General features: G+C 36.6%; 2 protein-coding genes across 2 annotated transcripts; one reads left to right on the top strand and one right to left on the bottom strand.

The window, feature by feature from the left end:
* Window positions 1-5,262: 5,262 nt before the first annotated feature.
* On the bottom strand, window positions 5,263-16,985 carry knl1 (kinetochore scaffold 1). The gene is made up of 17 exons (XM_073842832.1): window positions 12,991-16,985; window positions 12,730-12,838; window positions 12,547-12,614; window positions 11,431-11,529; window positions 11,239-11,354; window positions 11,009-11,099; window positions 10,781-10,897; window positions 9,722-9,809; window positions 9,543-9,626; window positions 9,407-9,446; window positions 9,223-9,327; window positions 8,743-8,843; window positions 8,589-8,654; window positions 8,356-8,465; window positions 6,336-6,457; window positions 5,966-6,091; window positions 5,263-5,472 (listed from the first exon to the last, which is right to left on the bottom strand). The coding sequence occupies exons 1-17, from the start codon at window positions 16,939-16,941 to the stop codon at window positions 5,376-5,378; spliced, it is 5,490 nt and encodes a 1,829-aa protein (XP_073698933.1). The 5' UTR covers window positions 16,942-16,985; the 3' UTR covers window positions 5,263-5,375.
* A 3,497-nt stretch (window positions 16,986-20,482) lies between these two features.
* Window positions 20,483-24,896, top strand: knstrn (kinetochore localized astrin (SPAG5) binding protein). The gene is made up of 8 exons (XM_073843337.1): window positions 20,483-20,568; window positions 20,917-21,024; window positions 22,120-22,146; window positions 22,270-22,369; window positions 22,507-22,621; window positions 22,710-22,771; window positions 24,001-24,075; window positions 24,411-24,896. Exons 2-8 carry the CDS (start codon window positions 20,933-20,935, stop codon window positions 24,540-24,542), a joined length of 603 nt encoding a protein of 200 aa, XP_073699438.1. The 5' UTR covers window positions 20,483-20,568; window positions 20,917-20,932; the 3' UTR covers window positions 24,543-24,896.
* Window positions 24,897-27,643: the final 2,747 nt, after the last annotated feature.

The raw sequence follows: 27,643 nt of genomic DNA, 5'->3' as shown, positions 1-27,643 counted from the left end.
AAACAAAAATATCCAAAAATTGGATTAATGAACCAGATACCTGCAACAGCACATCTTTCAATAAACCCAGCCTGCATTGCATCAAAATCAAACTCACAATATCAATATTTGGGCTAAAAACTGACAAACAAGAAGAGTGCATGCATATAAAAAGCCTAATCCTAAAAGCCTATCTTCTTCGAGATTTCTGCTTTTAGAATTCATTGCTGTGTTCGTTAACAGTCTAAAAGCACAACAACAGAATATTAGATGCATTTAGGGGTGATTCAAAGTTTAGCAGAGTCTTCCTAAAAGACCAGTCCATTCATTCAGAAATATGCAACATTACAAAAGCAAAACTATTTGCTATTAGCTTTTCATCTAAATACAAGCCTTTAAATACAGTCTACTGTGCCCTGGTAGGTCAAGTGCTTTTATTAACATCTCTGTAATTGCAGAGGACATTCTTTTATGATGTAAATCACAGAATGATGTCAGCTGTGACGTGGTAATAAGCACCGTCCCTGTGAACCATAGCCAACTAGATTCCTCTTCATTCTCCATTTCCTGGACTGTGTCCAGATAGCATCATGATCAGAGAGCCGATAGTTTCTGTGCTATAAAATCACACTAACACTGTGGGACAAATGACATGAACTGAGTAATTAAAGATCACTGAAGCAGGGCTGTCGACTACATTTTGAGTTAAACTCACCTACTGCTTTAGAGCTTTAACATGCTATGTTAAGGCTTCATAGATTCATTTCTCTACTATATGATTTTAATGCACTCTACTCTGGGCTAACCTTGGCTGCATCGTATAGTGACAAAAATAGACAGGGTATTATATAAAGTTACCTTTACAAGGAGTCAGGGATCCGTCATTCTCACTTGTACCCAAGCAAACGATGTGGAACTGCCAGTCAAAGTCTGTATGTTGGTTTTCAATGCTGAAAAGTCCTGCTTCAGAAAGGATTCTGCAAACATGATCAGCAATAACATTCCACATATACAATATACTCTTAAATGTATAGCTCAACCAAACATTGAAATTTGCTGGCCCATCAGGCCATCCAAGATGTAGATGAGTTTGTTGCTTCATCAGAACAGATTTGGAGAAAATATATCATTGAAAGGATAACTTGAAAATTCTGTCAATAATTACTTAGCCTCATGTTGCTCCAAACTTTGACTTTGCTCATCTTCAGAACACAAATTAAAATATAGCTGCAAGCAGCGATTACCAGGGTTCAAGAGCTTTAAGCTGTAGTCTGATCTCCCTAAAATTCCCTAAGGCTTTTGGGCATTTTTGGAAAGGTCCCTTTTCTAAACGACCCGTTATAGCTTCCCAAAGGGTAAATTTCTACATTTTTTTTGACAATTATTGACCTAGAGCAGTGGTTCCCAACCACGTTCCTGGAGGCCCCCCAACACTGCACATTTTGCATCTCTCCTCCCACTGGGAACCACTGACCCACAGAGTCCAGAGAATTGTACAGTGTGTTTTTTTCCAGATTGAGCAAAAAACCTAGGACTAGTTTACAAAAGTAGGTTTTCCACATTTTCTCAATCATTTATAGTTTGATTAACAGAAGTGGTTCAGAACGAGGAATTCTATCGTATGATAAAAATATTGTGCGTATGTGTGAAAAAAATGTGCAATATACCATGATGTACACCCCCAGTGGCAGATTTTTTTCAAATTTCACACAGACCTTTAAGGCCGTGAGGCACACAGGCCCACCGAGTTTTGTTCGACCTCCGTTAAGCTTGTCTAATAGGTGCTCAAAGTTCATCGGCCTATGGCAGACATATTTTTTGAGATACACAAATGTCCTCACAGCTAATTGTGGCACTTTGGACCAAGACCGTGTGTACCAATTTTCATGTCGATAGGGTGTGTAGTTATGTGTAGTTTTGATGTTATTTCCCTTATATAGCGCCACCAAGTGGCCAAGCTCTGCAACTTTTTTCACATGACCTCAGATTCAGCTCTTACATAAGCATGCAAAGATATCTCATTCCATTCAAAAGTTGGAGTCATTTTAGTTAAAGCGGCTCTCCCTCTTTCGAACATTTTGACCCTTTGTGTTTCATAATTCTTGATATTGACTCTCCAGAGAATCTTCCTGCACTGGTTTGGGTTCGATTGGGCGAAAAACCTTGTTTAGAATCACCTGTCGCATGTCCCAGGTTTCGTGATGTTTTGTGTTTTCGTTTGGGCTTTATAGGCTTTTGGGCATTTTTGGACAGGTCCCTTTTCTAAACGACCCCATTATAGCTTCCCAAAGGGTACATTTTTTGATAATTATTGACTAGAGAGTCCAGAGAATTGTACTGCAGTGTTTTTTTCCAGCGAAAAACCTAGGACTAGTTTGCAAATGGTTTGATGGACGGCAGTGGTTGTAGAGGAAAAGTTGTTCAGAATGAGGTATTGCGTATTGTGCGTATGTGTAAAAAAACTGTGCAATATTTAATCGTTTATGACTTTAAAAAATACAATATAACAAAATATTATAATAATATAATAAAAAATACAAAGACCTTTAGGGCTGTGAGTCAAACATTGTTTCATTCCAATCGACCTCCACTAAGCTTGTCTAATAGGTTCTCAAAGTTCATCGGCCATGTTTTTTGAGATACACAAATGTCTCATAGTCGTGGCACTATGGACCAATGGCTGCTTTTCTGTTTTTTTCCTTCTTATATACGTTTTTCCTGAATACGGAAGTAAGTCTGACTCTTAACTGAAAGAATGCTTTGCATTTCCGGTCTGCATTGTTTCTAGTCAAATTAGGGTTTATTCCGAGCTAATAAACTAATGTTAAACCTATTAAAATGTTTTTAAAAAGCACATGGTTCCATAGCGCCATCACTTGGCAATGTCGCAATGACCGTCATTTGTCAGTGCCTCACTTTAATGAGTGTGTAGATGACACGAAGCAGCGGACGTTAGCTACATTAAAAACAGATGGACGCTATTTGAATGGGTTCCTATGGAAACCGGAACAGAAAAGCATTCAATCTGACGTTAGAATTCGTAATGGCGGCGCTCATCGTTTACTCAGGAAAAAGGTCTATAGCGCCACCAATTGGCCAAGCTCTGCTGCTTTTTTCATGTGACCTCAGATTCAGGTCTTACATCTGCTTTGCGAGTTTGGCAAAGATATCTCAGTCCAGCTCTCCCCCCTTTCGAACATTTTGGCGTCCCTTTGCAAGAAGGTTGAAAGTTAAACTTTGTGTAGATATGTGTGGTTTTGATGTTTTTTTTCCCCCTTTTATAGCACCACCAAGTGCCCAAGCTCTGCAACTTTTTTCCGTGACCTCAGATTCAGCTCTTACATACACAAAGATCTCATTCCGTTCAAAAGTTGGAGTCATTGTAGTTGAAGCGGCTGCCACCTTTCGAACATTTTGACGTCACTTTTGTGTGTTTCTTAATTACTGATATTCACTCTCCTGAGAATCTTCCTGCACTGGTTTGGTTCCGATTGGGCAAAAAACTTGGACTAGTTCACAGAAGTAGGTTTTTCAAAAAGTGCTAAATATCAGAGGAGTGTGTTTTTTCCGGCATGAGCCAAGGATGAGCCTGCACCAAACGGTTGAGGAGTTATGAGCGATTTCGTACTTTTGATTGCTGTAGCACCCCAGTCAGGCTGATTAGGGAAAGCCTTGGTGACGTTGTAGACGTGTATTACCATCCCTCCACGTTTTCAGTCTTCACAACTTATGGTTTGGTCTGCTCGATGAGTTACGTGGAGACTGCTGATCCTTGGCCATTCTAACAATTACAATAAGGTTTCAGCGCTATGCACTTGAACCCCTAAATATTTTTAAAGAAATCCGAGAGCTTTCTAACCCTGCATAGACAGCAATGTAATTACCACGTTCAAAGGTAAGAAAGGTAGTAAGGACATTGTTAAAATAGTCCATGTGACATCAGTGGTGTAACCTTAATTTTATGAAGCTACAAAAATACTTAATGTGCGCAAAGGAAACTAAAAATAATGACTTTATTCAACAATTTTGATTCTGATGTAGAGTCCGGATGTGCTGCACTTTGTTTACAAGCAGAGGAATGTACACACACATACATCTTTGCACACACAAAGAGTTTTCTCGCAGCTTCATAAAATTTCGGTTAAACCACTGATGTCACATGGACTATTTTATCGATGTCCTTACTACATTTCTGGGCCTTGAACGCAATTGCATTGCGGTATATGCAGGGCCAGAAAGGATGAAATATAATAGATTATGGATTCATATTTTGGCTGAAAACAAGAGTTTAAAAGTTAAAAACGCCTTAATGATGGATTTGTTTCTTACAAACATGCAGCTCTTCACTTCACAAGACATTAATCGACCCATTTACTACAGAGGATCCACTGCTGTAGTTATAAAGTTTTCCAAATCTGTGCCTATGAAGAATCAAACTCATCTACATTTTGAATGGCCTGAGGGTGAGTACTACCGGTTTGAAGTCATATTGCACTCTTATGCTTTTTTTCTCAGTAATGCATGTGTACAGAAACATTCCTTCACTGTCACAGATTTTGCGCATTCTATGTTGCACAAAATTTCCTGTCTGGATGAACAGAGCCCCATCCATTTATCTCCATGCAGTACAAGTCTTGTCAAAGGTCAGCATCATTGCTAAAATCTTCTCCTGTGGTGTCACGGCATTAAATCTTGATTACCTGACAGCTAGCTGACAGTAACAAATTATTAGCTCTACACAATACACATCATTCTTCTGTTCACGTCTATGTAGGAGATTGCTGGTTGGGCTTGAGGCCAAACTAGCCTTTTGAAAGATGACATACAATGAAGAGTTGCAGGTTGTTGCCAGCAGTGTTGGGAATAACGTGTTACGGTGATTTCATTACTTTGTAAACAGGTTAGTTTCTGGCTTAATTATGTTAATTAAGAGAATGGATTTTCAGGGTAAAGACTCCATTCATTGGTTGTCAGATTTTTAATTTGATCTTAAATCTTAGATTTAAATGGAATAACTTTAACACTGTTTGCTACTATTTGCACATTTCTTTACATTTCCAAACTCAAACCATAATGAACATCCACAATAAAGCGCAGCACAAATGGGGACCAAAGAGAATCAATCCCATCATTCACCCAAATAGCCAAGATTACCTGCATTCTTCATATGTGATTACCATCAGCAGTAGCAGAGGCTCCGTTATATCATATCCCAATAGTTGGATTCATGACTGAACAACAGATAAGCATCCAGTCAGGACAAAAATGTAAAGAAAACTTGGCGTGGTTTGTGGCTACATTTTTAATTATTATTTTTGATTAAAACAAACATTCAATATATACAAACATTTAAAAGAACAGAGTAAAGAACAGAGTAAACAACAAGGCCTGAGATCCTAGCACAGGAGGTCGTCGTGGATCTTCTTGAGGACTTTTGTCAGATAGTTCTTGGCCGGTTTGACTGATGATATGATGTCTTCAATTTGACTCAACCTACAGAAGACAGCCAGCATAAAACAGACACAATATCAACACAAAATGTGAATACCTTTATCAAGTGAACATCATTGTAGCTGTTGGCAATATTTCCATTTCAGTGTACCATGGACTGCATGTTGATGAATGATCTTGAGAGAAATGCTTTTGATTTATTCAGAATTTTGCCACTCTCAGCACCAATGTGAATTGCATTTCATCTAAAGTATAAAAGTGAAAATTGGTTTGTTCTAGAGGAAGCTTTGTGCTATAAAGTACTCTAGTCATAAACAATATTTCTGTCCAAGAGACTGAGGTACAATTAATATTACTTGAATATTTTGTTTGAACAATTAGATGTGGAAAGCTATTGTGTTTCACTAAACGCTGCCTAGAGACTTCATAATATTTCTTTTGAATTACAATCCTGTCTAATGGAGGTGATGTTATCTTCACTCACATTGCCAGATAACAACCTGTTGTGATCTAAAAATGTTAATTGCTTTCAAACCTTGTATTCCCCATGTGTTTTTTGAAGTCCTGTATATGAAGTGGCCCAAAGGGATAGTCTGGAGTGACCATCAGACTTAACTCGAACTTTTCAAACGCTTTCAGACTTGAAAAGACGATATGAACTCTGAAAAAGTGAGAAAAAAAAAATAAGCCAGATGTTTATATTTTCATTAATATGTCGTTACGGTTACAAACGTTTTCTAAAAGCAGGTGTGCAAAGCCTTCGAGATGACACAAATGTTTATGTTTTTGGTCTTTTAGATTTAGATTAATATCGTAACTTCAATCTGTGTCATCCACATAAGCACTATGGCTCAACACAGCAAGGAAAAGTGCATGAATAAAAGCTGATAAAAGGTGTAACATACCGTGTGTCCATACAGGTGATCTTCAGGATGCGAAGCTTCAATCCTCCCCACTTCTTTAGCCGGTGAATCTCCTCACCCAAAAGCCTGAGACGAGCCACCACCAAACTGATGTCATGAAGCAGCTGTTGAGAAATGATCCAACAACACTGAGACTTCTCATCTTCTTGCCGTACATTACTTATACTAGATCTTCTAAAACATGTGCACACCTTTGTAGCAAAACAATGTCTCCAAATATTCAAGGATGGTTCAACCAAAAAGGAAAATTCTGTCAATTCTGTCATTAATTACTCACCAATCCGAGAGCTTTCTGACCCTCCATAGACATCAAGAGAACTACCACAGTCAAGGCACAGAAAGGTAGTAAGGACATTGTTAAAATAGTCCATGTAACATCAGTGGTTCAACAATTCTTCTCTTCCGTCTGCCGCCATTAAGTAGAGTACCACGACGCATGACGGACAGTGACAAGGAAGAGAAAAAATTTTGAATAAAGTCACAAAAACAATTCTCGTAGCTTCATTAAATTATGGTTGAAGCACTGATGTCACATGGACTATTTTATTGATTCCCTTACTACGCTTCTGTGCCTTGACCTTTCTGTGGTAGTTCCCTTGCTGTCTATACGCCTTATTCAGCCCGCTGCCATTTTGAATCGAAAACGAGGCTGTGAGGGATAGCAGTCCAGCAGCGGCCACTGTGGCGCATTGTTGCGTACCGGGATGTAGATCGTATAGCCGTAAAATAATAGGTCATTTCACATCTTTCCACAGGAAAAAGAGCTCCAGAAAACGTGGATTGATCGACAGGACATATAACCTCACTTTCAGGTAACAATATTGCATTTAAGAAAATGACTGTGGAAACTAGCCGGTTGGCTAATTGCTAATTTATAATGCAAGCATGTTTATCTTCCTTTAAACGTTTACGCAGAGCTAACATGTTATGTACTACTACAACAACTAAACTAAATATCTCCATTTTGTATAGATTACAAAGAACACAAAAGTGCTCAACATTTTACTCAGGATTGTTTTTCAAAAACACTGACTGGAATTAGGACGCTTGAGGAGGGTTCAGCTCCGTCTGTGTTTACCTGGACTCTAAGACCTCACGAAAAGAAAACCTTGCGATTGTAAATGAAAAAGATATTCTTTTTAAATGATGTTTTAAAGATTAACATGTTTAATAGTTTGTGTTAAGAGCCTGCAGTTAGATCGTAAGCCTCTTTCAGACAACATGTTAAGTCATACAAAAAACAGTGGGTTGAAAGTTTATTTTTATGCAAAGCGATCAAAAGATAACATTTATTTATTAGTTTGCCATGTAGTGTTTGATGTCAACCCCTTTTAAAATCGCAAAATGATATTCAGAACATTTTTTTTTTGTTTCTGTCTTGCTTTAGACAAGGAAAATGTCATGTTTATCGTAATTTCATAATAAAGGTCGGGAAGACGCTTATGACCTAGCTGCAGGCTCTTAACACAAACCATTAAGCATTTTAATCTATATAACATCATTTGAAAAACTCTGTGTAAGCGTTTAAAGGAAGATAAACATGCTGCCATTAGAAATTAGCAGTCTTTCCACAGTCATTTTCTCAAAAAAATGCAATATTGTTACCTGAAAGTTAGGTTATATGTCCTGTCGAACAATCCACGTTTTCTGGAGCTCTTTGTCCTGTGGAAAAATGTGAAATAACCTATTATTTTACGGCTATACGATCTACATCCCGGTACGCAACAATGCGCCACAGTGGGCGCTGCTGGACTACTATCCCTCACAGCCTCGTTTTCGATTCAAAATGGCAGCGGGCTGAATAAGGCGTATAGAGGGTCAGAAAGCTTTCAGATTTCAAATATCTTCATTTGTGTTCCAAAGATGAACGAAGGTCTTACAGGTTTGGAACGACATGAGAGTGAGTAATTAATGACAGAATTTTAATTTTTGGGTAAACTATGTCTTTAAAGACACTTTAATGAATTAATTTAAATATGAATGTACATGAGTTAGTGCTTACCTCTGGTATATGTCGGGTTGTTGGATACCTTTGTGTCCAGTGAGTTTGAGAATGATAGTATAGTGCAAGTAACTTGTGAACCATGCTTGCATTACACTCAGAGTTTTCCACTTAAAAAAAAAATCATCAGGAGAAAAACAAAAGAGATATATACAAAATGAATTATAAACAAAAAAATGTAAATAAATAAATTAATTAAAAAGATAATGAAAATTAATTTACTGTTCACTTACCATCCAGGTGCAACTGGAAGCTTACATCTATATTTCGCTCCACATCCTCAGTCATCCATTCCTTTCCTAATAGACAAGAGAGTATTTCATGCTACTATGTGACAGTAATGAAGAAAAACCACTAGGAGTAATTATAAAGCAATAATCAACTCACCAGCAGGTGTTTGCAGGTTCACCTGGAGATGCACAGTTTTGTGAAGAAAGGTAAACAAAGCCCCCCTTTCATCTGTCGCATTAAGACGCCACTCGTTCAAACTGAAAGAAAAATCGTCATACCTTCAGCACAATATATATGCATTTACATAGTAAAATATATGGACTAGGCATAGCAGTAAAATAATAATAAGATTATTAAATCTACTGAACCCAACAAAACAGGTTAAGCATGGAAGTTTTACTTCTGCTAGCTTGTCTCCAGTACTAGCTGGAAAAGCTAGCAAGTGATTATAATCAACAAAGCTGTCCTCACAGCAAGGGAGCGATGTTGCATTGTTTGCTGCTCTTTAAGACAGCTAAATTGATTATAATAGGGGAGTTCTACAATTGTTGTCACTTGCGTACTGTGCTTGCAGTAGACGGGGTGCCAAAGTACTGCTACAATCGGTTTTAAATGAAGGACAAGAAAAACAAATACCTGTTCAAGGTTGCAAGATTACTCTTAAGGCAATTGGATTCCCCTTGCAGCTTCTCCTGTTGGCTCTCCAAAGTCCTCAGCTGAATCTCCAACTCACCAATTTCTCTAAAATGTCAGAATTATAGCGTTTAACACAAAATTGATATCTTAAACACTTCCTATGGTGTTGAAAGAATATACATACCTCTCCTTTTCGGTGACACCTGAATTAAGCCTATGTAAATCTATTAGTAGAGAAAGGAAAAACACAGACAAACCATTACATCTTTCTTACTAGCTTCATAAAGCTATACAATTCTATATAAAAGAATTGTACTTACTCTCTTCCTTGGCTTTCAAAGCTGGTCTGGTTTGAGGAGCATCAAGATGATCTCCCATAATCATGGCTTCTACAGATGCAAGTTCTAGTTTAGAGGAAAAAGGTATTTGTATATGATTACGTTATACTTCATGGTCTACACATTTAAACATGAAACAGAGCCAAGAAGAAAATCCATACCAGTTTCTAAATCATTAATGCATCCATCCAAGTCTTCAATCATCTCATCTGTCTCTTTGATTTTAGATATCAGGCTCTGTTTTGCATCCTAAATGTATTTGGAGAAATACAGATACACAACAGTTAAGGCTTTTAGTCAGTGTTGGTTAGCACTAGTGTTACTTCAAGAAAATAAAGTTAAAAAGCTAACTGCAAAAACATTTAGCAGGTAAACACATCCCAAAATTATAACCTTTTCTTCTGGGAAAGCAGACTGAAAATACTGATGACTGATGATCTTGCACCTACTCATTATGTCCAATTAAATTCTAGCAGCAGTAAATCAAGTTCACGGCTGTAATGTAACTGAAGAATAAGGGCTATTTTTTATCATTTAAAAAGGTTGTGTCCTTCATTTCGCCCTACTTAATTCTGCTTTTAAAAGAAAACCCATACAAAGGAAATAAAAGTGAGCTCCAGCCAATCAATTTCCTAGGGTCTATGTATCAGAATTTCTCAAATCAGCTAAAGAGTCACAAGCACGCAAAGCTTTTGCGTAGCGAAAGCACTTGCTGCCAATGTGCTTTTTTCATCGACATAAATAATTTCACTTAACGCTGGGTTCTTTTAGAAGCTGAACAAGGTTATCTTTCCCTCACAACCAAAAACACACTTCTTTGGTGACACTGTTGATTCCGGGATCTAGAAATAAATGACAAATCCTTTTCGAGCAAGACCTGCGCAGTGCTGCCGACGACTTCCGTAACCCGAATAAAGCATGTTGATAGGCATGTTCTTGCTCTCGCTCTGGTTAATGTGTGTGCCCGCTCTTCCAGGAGAAGTGCCCATACAGGGAATTTCACCCTTAATTACGTCATACAGGGCCATACTCAGAAAAAAACTTTCGGAAACTTATACGAACCCTGAAGGAGTGTATTTGACATAGAAATACTCTGTCATACGTCCAAATAGTTTTTTTAAACTTTGGCTACGCATGAGAATTCAACTCTTTAACAGTATTAGAATGCATGAAATAGCATTAGACCTCACCTTTAACAAAATCAACAAAAAAGCTCCTACCTGAGTTGTTCTGATGAGCTCCGAATACAAGACTCCTTTCATTTCATGTGAAAGTGCTTTGCTTCTCTTTCCAAAGTAAACTCTTCGCTCTTTCAACTTGGAGCCAAACCTTTTTAACTGAGGAAAACAAACAAGGATGAAGATTTAACCCCAAAGATGTGCAATATAAGCTATGATTTGAATGCTTTAACATAAAATGATCCAGGATTCGCTATGAAAACAACATACTTTCTCTTCAGAGAGAGTACATAACTCTAGCTGAAGGGCGCCATTGATGCATCCTATGGATTTCTCTTGTTCAGGCATCTGTTCTTTAAGTCTATGAAGAAATCAGTTAATTTAGTAATAGTACTAGATTAGTATAATTTTATATATATAAATATATCATTTTTGGCACACCAAAATCTGCAGTTGTAGTGTTTTAGTGTCAGCATTATCGAAGTCAGACTGGTACATACCTCTCTACTATCTCTGTGAGATTTTTGCAGTCTTGCTCATATACTCTCTGCTTGGGGTGGTGTATGTATTTTTCTTTGAGCAAATACTCCATGGTGAGTGTCTCTCCGGCTCTACACTGAAAAAGGAAAGATGTGTTACAACCGTAACATATTATGTTCACAAAAAGAGCCAGAGAAAGCCAGACCACTTACACTGTCAGGCAGAGCACTTGGTCTGGATCTGTGAATGACGAAGTTGATACCAAAGTGGCTTAAGAACTCATTCACTGTGATGCTTCCGTCCTCAAGTTTCTGAAAACAAAAGAATGTAATAAACAACTAAATTTTTATATTTTCAGAGATTCTAAACAATTAACCCATTTAAAAGTATCATTCATGTCCGTCACAAATACAATATGGGGCGAGTTATATGGTAAAGTATATATATATATATATATATATATTTATATATAAATATTTAAAAGAGAAGATCACTTGCAGAACAAAAATTTACAGATAATTTACTCACCCCCTTATCATCCAAGATGTTCATGTGCTTCTATTTTCAGTCTAAATTATGTTTTTCAAGGGAAACATTTCAGGATTTCTCTCCATATAGTGGACTTCTATGGTGCCCCTGAGTTTGAACTTCCAAACAATTAGGTTCAAAACAATTAGGGTAGGTCAAAAAACATCAATTTTTTTCCTCCAACTTCAAAATCGTCCTACATGACTACAGAAGTACCGACCCAGTTGCTTACAAAGGGAACATGCAAAGATGATCAAACGCCCTTTACAAAAAAAGGTAAAACATCCATTTAGGGTGATTTTGAAGTTGGAGGAGAAAATTAGATGGGATTTTTCGACATACCCTTACTGTCATGAACCAGGATACACAGCGTTTAAGGTTAAAAAGTATACAAATTTTACATTTATTTAGGAAATAATAGATTGTTTCGCTCGATAAGACCCTTCTTCCTCGGCTGGGATCGTTTGAAGCTGCATTTAAATTGCATTTTGGAAGTTCAAATTCAGGGGCACCATAGAAGTCTACTATATGGAGAGAAATCCTGAAATATTTTCCTCAAAAAAAAAAAAAAAAAAAAAAAAAAAAAATTCTTTACGACTGAAGAAAGAAAGACATGAACATCTTGGATGACAAGGGGGTGAGTAAGTTATCTATACATTTTTATTCTGGAAGTGAACTTCTCCTTTAAGGTTAGAGGTTTGTTCAAATATCTTATGTCAAATATGAGCAACAGTGATAGGCAGTACACAAAAATCCTTTTAAATATAGTGGATAATGAGAGTGTGTGTAAATAATGCTACCTTGTTGAAATCAAATACGAGATCCAGCGTCCTATCCATATGCGAGTCGAACTGTGAGCATCTGAGAGCTATAAAGCAGACACATTTTCTTTTTTAGAATTATACCACACTAAAACCTTCTTAATGGTTTTGCAAAGTGCATAAACATTTCACTGTGTGTGAGAACTGACACAAGTAACTCACTGGACTCAGACACTCCTGTATCTTCAATTGTCTTTGCCTTGGGATCCTGAGCGGCATGCCTTGTAAAATTACCTTCCCACTGTACGGCAGCTTCATGACAGTCAGGCCCCTGAGGAGACAGAATCTCAGGCATTAGCATAATAATGCACAACAATGGAGCCCACGCTTAACACTTTATTACAGAACATCCTCTAAGCGTGTAGCAGGAAATACCAGGCAAACAAAGTATTAAAATGAAAATTATTAACATTTTGTGCCTACCATGTCAGAAACGCAAGCTTTCTTGGTTCGTTCTGCTGTAATAGGGTCTTCCTCTGGATGTGGCCTTTTAAAACATGGACTTGTGCCTGACTCAAAGACACTATTCTCCAAAGGCTCTTCAATTTTAGGTACAGCTGAAGAACCTTCCAGTGAATCTTGCTTGTTAATTGGCCAATTTTCAAGACTCCGTGACAAGTCTTCTTCGCTGCTCATTTCAGGGAATTCTTCGTCATTAATATCGACTGTTTTGCAGTTACTATTTTGTTCAACAACATCAAAATGTTTCTCTAGTTGGAGACATTGTAAATCATTAGTACTTATGGTCACAGTTTTGTTAGGAGTTGCAGTTGTAGCTCGTTTCGGTAGTTTTGGTACGATACCACATAGTGACAACCTTGACGAGAAAGCCTTCTTTTTAAGACTAAAAGGTGTAGTCTTCTCATTTTGAACAGAATTATTTATCTGTTTGATGTTAGGCGTGACATTTGAAGTTGGCTGACTGGAAATGTCCATTTCACACTGCTCTTTAAGGGAATTCTCTGGGAGGGAACAAGGAGGCAGAGGCGCAGTTGTGCTTCCCGTCATCACTCTGTGCTCTTCCTGGATACGCCGTGACATGTTGTGAAGGTCCATTTGAAAGTCAGCTAGACTCCTCCGTCTTGCTTTTACATGTTGCAGCTCTTCTTTAATAAAGGAATCAATTACAGAATCATTTGAGGAACCTTCAAGTTGGATTGAGCTTGTACTTTGTTCCTTGTTAGGCCAAAGTGCTTGACCCTCCTCTTCATTTCTAGTGTCATAGAAAGGCTTTAAATGTGCTTCTTTCTCATTAGATGAAACACTTTTGTCTGTTTCAATAGGCATTGTAAGGACGTTTGTAACCTGCATGTCATCGTCTTCATCAGCCGTCATCACATTGCTTGGATGTGCCATTTCGCAATTTTTGTCCGCTTGCATGTCAGCTGGGCTATAGGATATTGTCTCTGTGTTGTTGCATTTAATGTTTGTGCTATCAAGATTGAAAATATGTTTTGAGGCGAAGACTTGGTTAATAGCACACTTGGCAGCTTCACTCACCTCATTTTGTTCTTCATTTGACACGGTGCATCTAGAAACAGATGTTGATGCCCAAAGTGCACTTTCATGCACTTTGATCTGTGTAGCACTTGCTGCCAATGTGCTTTTTGAGTCAATTGCAATTGTGTTGCATCCTGTTAGTTCCATTTCATCATCAACACAGGGAATAGCCAGATATGACGCACTGCCTCGACATGTCATTTCCATGCAGTCAGACTCATCCTGTGTTTGACAAATTTGTGCTACAGGCAACAGATTTCTCTCATGCTTACTTTCCTCATTGGACACAAAGCTCTTTAACACAATATTGCCGGTGAGTGCCTGGGTTATCTCCATACCGTCAACATCAGGACTGGAGGATGTAGATACAAGGTTCAAGCTCTTCCTGGATTTACTGAATGGTTTGGCCCTCTTGCGGTTTTCAGCTTCAAGCACAACAGTCTGACATTGTGTCATGTCCATGTCATCAGGGTTGGAGAAATCAGTCTGACGGTTATCAGCTTCAGTGCTTTCGGGATCACACATCAAGGGCATCATTCTTGCTCCTGACTTTCTTCGAGTCATAAAAGCTTTATGCTTTTGCTCACTGATTGGTGCCATGTGTACCTCAGTCATCTCCATAGGTTCAACCACAGTGATTGTTTGATTAGCAGAGAATGGTGCTCTTCTTGTAGCCGTTATATCCACACCACCCCCTAACCAGGTACGGTTTGAGTCAATGTTAATAGTGGTGCATCTGGTCAATTCCATTTCATCCGGAACTGGGGGAGAAATCCCATCAAAAGTACTTGGTTGGCATGTCAAGTCCATACAGTCACTGTCATTATGTTGAGCTGATATTGTAGTAGCAGGCATCAGAATGCTTTCACCTCTTTCCTTCTTGGAGGCCGAAAGAGCGTTTAATATTATACGCCCTGTAAATGCTTGAGTCATGTCCATTCCATCACTGCCTTCAGTTCCAGATACTGATGTATGAGGCCAATTCTTCCTTGTGTTGCTTAAAGGTTTGTCTCCACTGACCTGCTTGGCCTCGAGAAAAATTGTTTGACACCGTGTCATCTCCATCTCATCAGAATTTGCAGTTTGGGCTATTGGGAGGTGTCCTGATTTGTTGTCATCCATTATCATTCCATTTCCAACTAAATCAAAGCAGGATGTCTTGCTTACTCTGGGAACTGGACGCAGAGCATCCTCCTTCATACTGCCTGTATGCTCATCCTCTCGAACAGATTTGGATATAAATGCAAGAGGCAAACTATTCCTTGAGTTGCTGAATGACTTGTTTCCAGTTGATTGTTTGTCCTCAAGAACAACAGTCTGACACTGTGTCATATCCATCTCATCAGAATTTGCGGTTTGGGCTATCGGAAGGTATCCTGATTTGCTGTGATCCATTAACACTCCATTTCCAACTAAATCAAAGCAGGACGTTTTGCTTACTCTGGGTACTAGATGAAGAGCTTCCGCCTTCATATTGCCTGTATGCTCATCTTCTCGAACAGATCTGGATAAAGATACAAGAGGCAAATTCTTCCTTGAGTTGCTGAATGACTTGTTTCCAGTTGATTGTTTGTCCTCAAGAAAAATAGTTTGACACTGTGTCATATCCATATCGTCAGAATTAGCAGTCGGTGCTATAAAGTTGTTGGCAGATTTGTTTCGGTCCACTGTTTCTCCATTTCTAAAAGACATCCTGCTTGCTTTGGGAAACAAAGCTTCCCCCTTTTCTCGAATAGATATATCTAGAGCCCCAGTCATCTCCATATCATCTAAATTAGTAGTTTGGGCTATTGAAATATTGCTCTGAAAATGACCACCCTTGTTTTGATCTTTCATCTCTCCATTTCCAATCATATTTAAGGAGGACATCCTACTTATTGTGGGAATTAAAGGTTGAGCTGGTTCCTTCATACTCACGGTGTGGTCTTTTTCTCTAACAGATACATCAAATGTTCCTGTCATTTCCATATCATCAGAATTAGCAACCTGTGCTACTGAAAGATTGTTCTGAAAATAACCATCTTTATTTTGATCTGTTGTCTCTCCATTTCCAAACATATTAAAAGAGGACATTCTTCTTATCGTGGGAACTGAAGGCTGAGCTTGCTCCTTCATACTCATTGTGTGGTCTTTTTCACGAATAGATGCATCAAATGCCCCTGTCATTTCCATTGCATCATCATCCTCAGAGAAATGATCTCTCTTGTGATTCAGAGCAGCCTGGACATTGCGAGTGATATTTTCTGTAACTTTAACATTGATTGCAGCAGTCTGGCTCAAAGTGAGGTCCATGTCATCAGGGACATTTGAAAAGCCAGATGTCATGAATGAAACTCTTCTTTGATTCACAGAAACAGAGGGTGTAAAACACTGAGCATTATCTTGGTTTTCAATTACAACAGTGTGGCTCTTGGTTTCCTCTAAATCATCGTCTTCAACAAATGCAACACGGGAACGTCTACGCTGAAGTCCCCGAGGCTGTTGTGAGTTACTCTTGTCACCTGGATGTTGCTTCATTAAAAAAGATGGCAAGTGATTCTCCTTATCAATTTCCGATGTGCTTGTATTGGTCGAACTGAAGATATTACCAAGCTGACCCTCAGAATTTTGGAGCTTAATGGTATTTACAGTGGGTAAGCTCATACTGGCGAGAAAAGCACTGAAGTCTGAGTCATTTGCAGCATTTTTCCTCTCTGCTTTTGCTTCACGTGGCAAACCCTTCTGACTTGCAACATTCAGATCACCACGGACCGTCTGAGCCCTGTTGATGCTAAAATCTGGTTTTGTTGCTTCTTCAATTTCATAATCCTCATCAATTGTGATTGTGTGACTGTGAGTAATATCCATGTATCCAGTATCCTCTCCAAGCAACATTGTTCTATCCACACAGTCATCTTGCAGCACTGGATCAGAGAAGAATTTCTCCTGCAATTTGAGAGCGAAAGGTCAAAATAATCAGTATATGTCAAAACAAGGTGTGTATTAAAGACACATAACTACAAAAACAACAGAAGTTGTTACTGACAATCAAGCATTGTGCATTCACACACTCTAAATTAAATGTCTGTGGCAGCATACACTTAGTTTAATCAAGGATGTCATAAATTGCAGAAGCCTGTAAATCATAATATTTTTGCCCTTCTGGTCTTAGATAACTTACCTTATGCTGGGACAGATAAAGAGGAGTGTTCAACAAAGTATCCAGGCCTGAAAGAAATGGAAACGTTTAGTGGTTCACTTTCTGAAAATAATTTGCAGGAAGCATGTAAATACATTCATGAAATCAGTAGATTGTGAACAACAGTTATACAATTATGAATAAGTCAACACTGTCCTATTTTAAATAAAACCACTTGCACCATGAACCAGATTGAAGAACAATGTCAGCAATATTTACATTTTTTTCTTTAAAAACATTACCTTTGATTTGGTGACTTCCCTCATCCACAAAACGCAAAATCCTGTCATTAAAGGAAAAAAGAAATTTACAGCTTTTAATATATGATGCAGATCACATGGATACACAAAATCATCAAGTACTGCTTTTCCACCACTGGGCCATATCTGTGCTGGCTGGGCCAAATTGGAATGAAATGGAGCGGTTAAGTAAGGAAAACATTTTGGCACGATGGTGGACAAGCAGCTAAACATTTTCAACTTGGAAAACGAAAGAAAAAATATAAGCCATTACTTACTTTTCATTTGGTCTTTCGCCTGCTGTATTGAACAAAACACAATAAAGTAAATTAATGGTGTACAAATATATATGCAACAGTTTCAATATTTAATGCTTTTCTTTTGACAGAATTGGTACTCATAATCCTTAACCATGAACCACAAATTACACCAGATAACAGATTAAAAACAAATGAACTGCTTACCAACATGTGTATTTTGTATGGATGCCAGAACGGGAGATTCACTCTTTGCAACACTGTGAAAAAAAAAAAATAAAAAAAAAAATCATGAATTAATTATCTACAATTTTGTAATTTATGTTTGCATCTTCAAATTAGTGGATCGACATCATTGCACTTACTCTGTAAACACTCGAACATTATTTGTAGTGGCAAAACTCACTCTTCGTGAATTCCTCTTCTTCTCAACTGGCTTGACAATTTCCTCCTGCATAAACATACACATAAAAAAAACATTATTATTATTTTTTATAAACAAACAAAAAAACTTATATTCAAAAACACTCAATAACCTAATCACCTTTTGTTCCTCCTGCTCAGCTCCAAGTACTTTCATGGATGTTCGAGGAGCTTTTAAAATCTGCCAGGGGGACAATAAAGGACACTATTTTAGGTCTTAGACATTTCGAAATTTTAGAAAATTAAGAGGAAAAGGCTGTACATTCTTCCATCACTGAAAAACAGCAATATATTTTTATCCTAAACTACTATGTAAACATACTAATGGATCATATTTTAAAAACAATGGAAAAGATAAATCATCAAAAAGTGTAACATGTGTTTACCCACTTCAGAGACATAATGGATACATACCGAAGACAGTCTCCTCTTAGAGGATTTTCCTGCCTCACTGCTGTAAATAAAGTGGCAAAGATTAGTTATACAATTTGTTTTCTGATAACATCTTGTGGAATTTACTTGGAAAGAAAAACACTTACTTATTAAACATGCACATTTATGTTACATAAATGTTTACATTTGTTTATATATTAAATATTTTATCTAAGGTAAATAAATAACTTTGAAATTAATTGTACATGTTTTTTGCATGTCAATTCATGACAGTAACTAAATAAATGATCAACTTCAAAATCAATTCTTATGTATGCTTATTTAGACAAATGCATTTAAACAGTCATTATAAATGTAATTAAATTATAAATGAAAGACCCATTAAGAGTTTACTTCCACAACTTGCAACAGTCAGTGGTTTATAATATAGAAAAAACATACTTGAAAAGTCTTAAATACAAACACAATAGTTCTGATTTTTGCATTAGAGCAATGCAAATGGAAACTGTTATGAAAATGTTAAGGGGAGACACTGCAGGCAAAAACACTGTTTTTTTCATGTACCTGTCAAGTTTGAGATTTTGGGCTTTTTCACAAAGTGTTTTTTCAGACTAGTGGAAAGAAAACACCCAAAGGACACTGTTGAGTCCTTCTTTTATAACACTTTATCTATTTGTGTCAATGGATTTCAATTACAGTTCATATTTTTAAAAGCGGTTTTCTCAAAATGAGTTTTTTTTCTCCTACACTAAGCCATAAATATCCACTTCAGTAGCACTTACACACACCAAACCTTACATTTTTATTCCTGTCTATATCCTGAATGTTTTACTGAGGGATTTGTTCATATATAATTTACTTGATTATATTGTGAAAATATATTGTTTTCTGTCTGGTCTAAGTATTTTCCAAATTATGGAATAACAAAAATGAGACACCCAAAATTCCCTCTGACTTTTATGTCAAAAAATCAAACAAGAATTGTGAAACTGACTTCATCATAACTGAGATTTGTCTTCAGTTTAAAGACGCTCAGCACAGTAAAACACATACAAAATTGAACATTTTAAAAAGACACAGCCCGACTCAATCATTTATACACAATCAATAACTGCAAAACTGCATTACTCATCCAAAGCAGCTTGTCCACTCAGTCTATGACTCTTACCTACAAAAAAATACAGATACACTATAACAGACCAACTTACCCTAAATTCAGCTGCTCCATCTTCAATTCATCCGAGTACTACAGCGCACGCAAGCTTAAAAATGAAAATGAGAAACACCAACGTTACTTAAAAAAATTAGTAAACAAACTAAATGTTTAGGTTTCTTTATTAAAATCATTCTAAACACTATCTACGTTATTCTAACACTGCTGTATTTCCTCAGGCGTGTTTAGTTTCAGTCAGTGTGTGTGTGTTGTGTCTCTATCTGACTGTCAGACAAGGCATCCATAAGCTCATGACAACAACAGCATTAAACTAAAGAAAAAACAAACAGCTTTTGATTTGCAAAGATTTTAAAATTCGTCTTACTTTCACAAAAGTCAAGGTCGTAGTTAAATATAAAATAATAATAATAATAATAATAAAGCGCAATACCTAAACGTAACTTCCCTCCATTCACTGCTTGTCTTTTTTCTTCGTAAAATTTGAATTCAACCGCCGCGTCTCTTCTTCACGGCACTCTCTATGACTTTAGACGTGACGTGTTTCTCTCGCGCCCTCTAGTGGAGCGGAGGATAGTTATAAGATATGTCTATGGATATAAGTATTTAAATAAAATATAACAAAATACATAATTTAGCGAACGTTATTTGGATATATTGTGGATTTAAGAATATTACAATTTACAATTTTTATATACATACATTTAATTACACACAAATCAAGCCTAAACGCATTCGCAAAGGAGCCGGAAGTGACGTTGTTTATTTTGAAAATTCATGGCGGTGGATTAAATCGGGACTTTTAAAACATTATCTACAGTTTCATATTAGCTTGGTGTGGTAAGTTTGTTATACATTCATACTTAATTTTAAAATAATTTCAACTAACGTTGATTTACGGTGTGAGATCTTTTAGTAAAAAAGCGCGTTGTTTTTAAGAAAAGGAAAATGGTCAGTTGAGCTGTTGAGACAGAAACAAAGTATGACATGAACACGATGAGATTTCTTCGTACTATTCTAAAAATGTACCATTTTAATATCAACGAAACATAACTTCTATGTATGATTTACGTTCAGTGTGTTTATGTAATCAGACAGGCAGTGTTTTAGTATCTACTGTTCTCTCATCTTCCGGAACAGTTTTTTTTTTTAAATAATATAGCAATACATGTGATATTGTTCCTCCAGAAAGCTGCATTCAGACATGAAGAGAGCTCAGATAAGAGACACGGCATTTCCTGCACAGCCTAATGTGGCATCCAGAGTGGCACATGGCAAGAACGACACAGACAATAAGTGGGTATCTTTGTTTAAAAGTTCTGCAAACATTTTCTTTACAGTAAGCACCTAACACACACACACACACACACACACACACACACACACACACACACACACAGACAGTGCCTTGTAAAAGTATTCATACCCCTTCATTTTTTTTTCACGTTTTGTTGCAGCATTATGTTAAACTGCTTTAAATTACTTTTTTTTTTCCATCAATCTACATCTCATACATACCATAATGACAAAGCACAAAACAGGTTTGTAAACTTTGCAAATTTATTGGAAATAACTAAAAAGATCCGGTTGCATAAGTATTCATACCCTTTTCTGGGACACTTGAAATTTAGTTCAGGAGCATTCATATTGCTTCTAGATGTTACTACAATTCGAGTGGAGTTAAACTGTGGCAAATTCATTTGAATGAGTATGATTTAGAAAGGCACACACCTCTCAGAAAAGGTCTAACAGCTGAAAATGCAGAGCAAATCCCAAGTCCTGAGGTCAAGATAACTGCCTGTAGAGCTCAGTGACAGACTTGCATTAAGGCAATGATCTAGAGAAGAGTTCAGAAAAAAAATCTGCTGCATTGAAGGTTCACAGAAGCATGTAGCCTCCATTATTCATAATGGAAGACGCTTGGAACAACTAGGACTGTAGAAAATGTCTGCCAGCCCCCATCCAAGCTGACAGAGCTTGAGAGGTGAAAAGGTGAGGCAAAGAATGGCAGATAATTGCCAAATGCAGATGTGCAAAGCTTGTCACATCATAGGCAAAAAGACTTGAGGCTGTGAAGGTGCTTCAACTATGTACTGAGTTAAGGGTATGAATACTTATGCAATGTACTTATTTCAGTGTTTTATTTTGAATAAATTTGTAAAATTTGCAAATCTGGTTTTAGCTTTGTCTTTATCATGGTATATGGAGTGTAAACTGATGTGGGGAAAAACTAATTTAAAGCAGTTTAACATAATGCTGCAATAAAACAAAATGTGAAAAAAAATGAAGGGGTATGAATACTTTTGCAAGGCAAGGTATATATTTATATATTAGTATGTAATAAAATGTGTTAAGTGTGCAAATAGTATGTCCTCTTTTTTTTCTTTTTAGGAAGAACCAACTCCGGTCTCTTAAAGTGTAAGTACCAACCATACTGTGAAAGGATGTAATATGATTAACTAAAAATGTTTTTGTACTCCTAGTATGATACTACTGTCTAGTCAAGAAACTGTAAATGCATACTACTTTGATTGATCTCAGGCCGTCCACAAGATATGGGCAACAAAATGACATAAGGGAGCAGAATAAAGTTTTGACTTCAACAAATGAAGATCTGCAGAGACAGCTTGAAGAAATGAAGGTGATTACACTCATCATTGATCTAGTGTTTTACTCAAATACATTAATTGTTTTATGGTGCACACTGCACAGTGATATTTTAGAGTAGTGTTGCTGTCAGTAGAGTCAAATTGATTTATGTTTCTACTGGTTCTTAAGGAAACGGTGACTGAACTGGAACAGCGATGCACAGACATCCAAGGAGAAAATAGAGAGATTCAAAAACAGCTGCGAAACTGTCATGTCCTCCTTGTTGCAGAAAGCCTTGACCCAGGTAATGATTTATTTTAACTCTCTGTTGGACTGACACTTGATGAAGCACAGTACTTTTTAAGTTGTAGCCTAAACCACCTCAAATTCAGTTTCAGGGGAAAAGTTGGGCCAGACAGCACAACGGAAGGAAGAACAAAGAAAAGAAGTTATGGTAACTCCATTTTTTTTGTTTTTGTATATTTTTATATGATTTTTTTAATTGGATTTTTTTTCTGTATAGGGGGCTTTAATGGTGGCCAATGGGTTGAAATTATCAGGAATTTTTTATCCTGGAAGTGAACTAATCCTTTAAATATTAGGTTTTTTAGTTCGGTAACCCTTTGCAGAATCTGTGAAAACGTAAATATTTTTGACAAAATAAGAGAGATCATACAAAATCCATGTTATTTTTTATTTAGTAGTGTCCTGAGTTCCTTGTTTGTTCAGAACAGTTAAACTGACCACAGTTCTTCAGAAAAATCCTTCAGCTCCTGCAGATTATTCAGTTTTCCAGCATCTTTTGCATATTTGAAATCTTTCCAGCAGTGACTGTATGCTTTTTAGATCCATCTTTACACACTAAGGACAATTGAGACTATTTAAAACTAGAAACTATTTAAAAAAGGTTCAAACATTCACTGATGCTCCAGAAGGAAACACAATGCATTAAGAGCTAGGGGGTGAATACTTTTGAACAGGATAAATATTTTTGTTGAAATATCTTTTTTTTTTTTCATTTAGTGTTGCCCTTCAGAAGCAACAGAAGATATTTGCATGTTTCCCAGAAGACAAATAAAGTACAATTTATCTTGATCTTCAAATTCAAAAGGTTTTCACCCCTGGCTCTTAATGCATTGTGTTTCCTTCTGGAGCATCAGTGAATGTTTAAACCTTTTTTAATTGTTTGAGTCCCTCAGTTGTCCTCAGTGTGAAAAGATTGATCTCAAAATCATACAGCCACTGTTGGAAAGGGTTCAAATATGCAAAAAAAATGCTGGGAAACTGAAGAATTTGCAGGACCTGAAGATTTTACTAAATAAGTTGAGAAAAAATGTAATATTTTTCCAAGAAAGAAACAATAGTAATAATTTTTCTCAGATTCTTTGACTCTTGGAAATATGAGGTGCTAATAAATGGACCCATGGTGACTGCAGGGACATATAATAGGGATCGATTATATAATCAGATATATTGTACAGTAATCTGTAATGCTGTGATCTTACTTGCGTTTGTGCATTCTTAAACATAAATGAATCCTAATTCTGGTCTGAAGCATGTTTTCCATAGAGAATCCATTGTGACAATGTTGTTTATTGCAGGGCTAATGTTAAACCAGACTCTGGGAAATTGATTCCTAATGAATTATTAATTTTCTGTTCATTTTGTTTCTACTAATGGCAGACGGTTTCTCAAAATCTCCTGACTGAGCTGCAACTGTTTGGTGAGACAGCTCAAGAGCATGCAGCAAATTTACTGGTAAGCATGAGTATTTTTTTAACATTCAAAAATACTTGGGTTATTTATCCTGGTTTGAATGTCCTGCGGCACTGACCAGACATTAATACAAATGTTTCGCTAAGACTGATTTATATGAGGATGAAATTACACACATTCTGCTCTGCTGGGCTAGAGGCTGTATAATTAATCAGAACGCCAGGTCCACAGCTGATAAAATATTAATTTGAAATGTTCTAATCCATCTAAATGTTATTGAGTGTGCCTCTCCAAAACTGCTGGAATATGGCATGACCTAAAACGGGTTCAGTGAGGATATTGTCAGTCTCTGTTTGCTCCTCTGTGAATGCTTGTAGGAAGTGCAGAACATCATGAGGGACCTGACGGAAGCGCATGAAAAGCTCCAGCAGGAGAGGGCATTGTTCACTTTGGACGTGGAGGAAATGGAGAGAGCTCTGGGAGAGGCAGAGAGACTCTTGATTGAATAAATGAAAGAAACTCTTTCGCTGGCCATAAATACTGCAGTGCCATATGGTGTTGTTCTGAGATCTGTCAGTCTGAGAACGAGAGGCATTTGGGTGAAAGTGGAACATACTGTTGCATTTAAACGAATATACAGCTCACGCCATTTTAAGAAACACATTTTTAAGAATACCTTTTCTTTTTTTACAAAGTGCTTTATGATCTGAATGATTTCTGTGTTTGTCTGTTTACAAGTTCAGATATTAATATAAACAATTTTCATGTACTTGTAAAACGGCAAAGCACTTCTTGAGTGATGCTGACTGCATGTTGTTTTCATTTGAATTGTTTGTGCAAACATGACCTTAAATATGATTAAATGTTAAACTGGATTCAACAAGAGTCATGCCTCTCTTTATTGAAAAACCCTGTCATTCTCAAATAACATTCAAATGAATTTTGACGATGAACATGTTAAAATGGAAACCAACTTGGAAGGGGTTGTCCCCATGACCTAATCCCTTCAAAGGGTTTACCTTCTGGAGGAAGAGCTTTGAGGGGTTAAAGGGTGTAGGGGACCAAACAACAGTTTCTAAAAGTGCCTTTCTGCGGCATCCCGTGCCCATACAGAAGCGCCATTATCATGCAAAGAATCATGGGGGCCAAAGTGTCCATCAGTTGTACCCATCGAAATCGAAGTGGCCGGTTTTGAGCACTTCGGTTTGAAACGACCCTTCAGTTTGATAGTTTTCACTCCGTGCTCACGAATATGCTGTTCGTTTGTGTTATAACAATCAGAGATTCTCTTACTATAGGGAGATGAGAGAGTCTGTATTACTACTTACTACTGGAGAAAGTTTAACAGCTAACTTGGATCATGTGTCCCTTAATAACCAACCACATTACAGCCTTGACGTAAAAAAAAAATAAACAAATAGTTATTGCCTGATTTACCCAGTTGATTGATTACATTGATAATTGCTAACATTTTTGTATTACACGTTTTTTTTAAATGTTAGGTTTAAATATGCAAATGGAGCATTATTTCATGAAATATCCCCTAATTTGCATATATTTCCAGAACAAAAATTTAAACACTGGATGAAATCAGTTTCAGAGTCAAAAGTTTTTACAGAGGGGATTTTAGATATGTCATTTCTATCACTACATAATTCAGAAAATACTTAGAACAGACAGAAAACTATATATTTTCACAAATTCTAAGGAAAAAAAAATGTTGCGTATAATCAAGCAAATTATATATTAACAAATTCCCTTGGTAAAAACCTTCAGGATAAAGGCAGTAATTAAAAGTACTATATGTGACCCTGGACCACAAAACCAGTCATAAGGTCAAATTTTACAAAACTGAGATATATACATCATTTGAAAGCTCAATGAATAAGCTTTCTATTGATGTATGGTTTGTTAGGATAGGACCATGTTTGGCCGAGATACATCTATTTGAAAATCTGGAATCTGAGGGTGCAAAAAAATCAAAATGCTGAGAAAATCACCTTTAAAGTTCTTCAAATTAAGTTCTTAACAATGCATATTACTAATCAAAAATTACATTTGATATATTTATAGTAGGAATTTTACAAAAAATCTTCATGGAACATGATCTTTATTCTTTACTTAATTTCCTAATGATTTTTGGCATAAAAGAAAAATCAATAATTTTGACCCATACTATGTATTTTTGGCTATTGCTACAAACATACCCCAGTGACTTAAGACTGGTTTTGTGGTCCAGGGTCACATATGATAAACACTTAACAGTGTCTTTTGGATATTTTCTTTCCACTAGTCTGAAAAAAACATTTTATGAAAAAGCAAAAAAGCCCAAAATATCAATCTTGACAGGTCCATGAAAAACTGTTTTGCCTGCAGTGTCTCCCCTTTATTAGTGGATTTGTTTCTTACAAACATGAAGGTATTTTCTTCACAAGACGTTAATTTATTCGACTAGGGTCATTCGGATTACTTGTGGATTATTGTGATGTTTTTATCAGCTGTTTAGACTCTCATTTCGATGGCACCCATTCACTGCAGAGGGATCCATTGGTGAGCAATTGATGTAATGCTAATTTCTCCAAATCTGTTCGGATGAAGAAACAAACTCCTTTACATCTTGCATGGCCTGAGGATGGTTAATTTTCATTTTTTTGGGCAAACTATTCCTTTAAAGTTTTTTCATGCACCTATCAAGTTTGAGATGTTGTGTGTTTTTTCAGACTAGTGGAAAGAAAACATCCAAAAAACACTGTTAAGTGTTTCTTTTATAGCACTTTATCCATTTGTGTCAATAGATTTCAATTACAATGCATATTTTAAAAGGCAGTTTTCTCAAAATGAGATTTTTATTTTACAATGAGCCATAAATCTACATTTTATTCCCTCCCAAAAATGGTAAATAATGTAGTTTCCTGTCAAAGTTTTTTTTTTTCTTCTGAATTATGGTGTGACAAAATGAGATGCCCAAATGTCCTCTGTAAAAACCTTAAAATTAAACAAGAATTTAGAAACTGACTTTATTCAGTGTTTAGATTTTTGTACTAGAAAAGTATGTAAATAAGGGCATATTTAATTAAATAATGCCTCATTTGCATATTTAAACCTAACATTTTAGAAAACTTGTAATACAAAAAATGTTTGCAATTATTAATGTAATCAATCAAGTCATTTTTTTACCCTATTCACCTGCAGTGTCTCGCTTTAAGTGCAGAAAGATTGTTTATACTGTAAGTGTATATACATACATGTATATTGTATGTATAAAGCAACATTAAAAAACAGCCATACTGTCCCTACATTGCTGCCAGAGTCTGATGTTCATAAGCACAGGATAGATTTCCAGCGTGACAGCTCTCTTCATTCTGCCAGCTTGCATCCACTTGTTATAGAAAAAAAGTCACTTGAAACACAAAAGTCGAATGTGTTGAATCCTGCATTACTATAGCAACCAATGACAAATGTCAAAAAAATGACACCCATTGCCTCAACACATACCTCATTTGATCATGTCCAAAAAAACAGTTCGGGCAGTCTGTCCTACACAATCGATCAGAAAAACAAAAACTCCTGAACAGCATGAGCATGTTGTAAATGGATTTCGTGGTTGAGC

This window comes from Garra rufa, chromosome 6 (assembly GCF_049309525.1).
Source record: "Garra rufa chromosome 6, GarRuf1.0, whole genome shotgun sequence".
Taxonomy (NCBI): Eukaryota; Metazoa; Chordata; class Actinopteri; order Cypriniformes; family Cyprinidae; genus Garra; species Garra rufa.
This window is presented reverse-complemented; position numbering and strand designations above follow the sequence as displayed.

What these genes read in the sequence shown, in the direction of transcription:
- knl1 (XM_073842832.1), bottom strand. Translation starts at nt 16,941, where the DNA reads ATGTTGCTTGGAGAGGATACTGGATACATGGATATTACTCACAGTCAC. An exon ending in AAGCTTGCGTTTCTGACATG is followed by an intron (nt 12,839 to 12,990) that starts GTAGGCACAAAA and finishes CTGTCTCCTCAG; the next exon opens with GGGCCTGACTGTCATGAAGC. An exon ending in GTACTCTCTCTGAAGAGAAA is followed by an intron (nt 10,898 to 11,008) that starts GTATGTTGTTTT and finishes TGTTTTCCTCAG; the next exon opens with TTAAAAAGGTTTGGCTCCAA.
- knstrn (XM_073843337.1), top strand. Translation starts at nt 20,933, where the DNA reads ATGAAGAGAGCTCAGATAAGAGACACGGCATTTCCTGCACAGCCTAAT. An exon ending in CAACTCCGGTCTCTTAAAGT is followed by an intron (nt 22,147 to 22,269) that starts GTAAGTACCAAC and finishes GATTGATCTCAG; the next exon opens with GCCGTCCACAAGATATGGGC. An exon ending in AACAAAGAAAAGAAGTTATG is followed by an intron (nt 22,772 to 24,000) that starts GTAACTCCATTT and finishes TACTAATGGCAG; the next exon opens with ACGGTTTCTCAAAATCTCCT.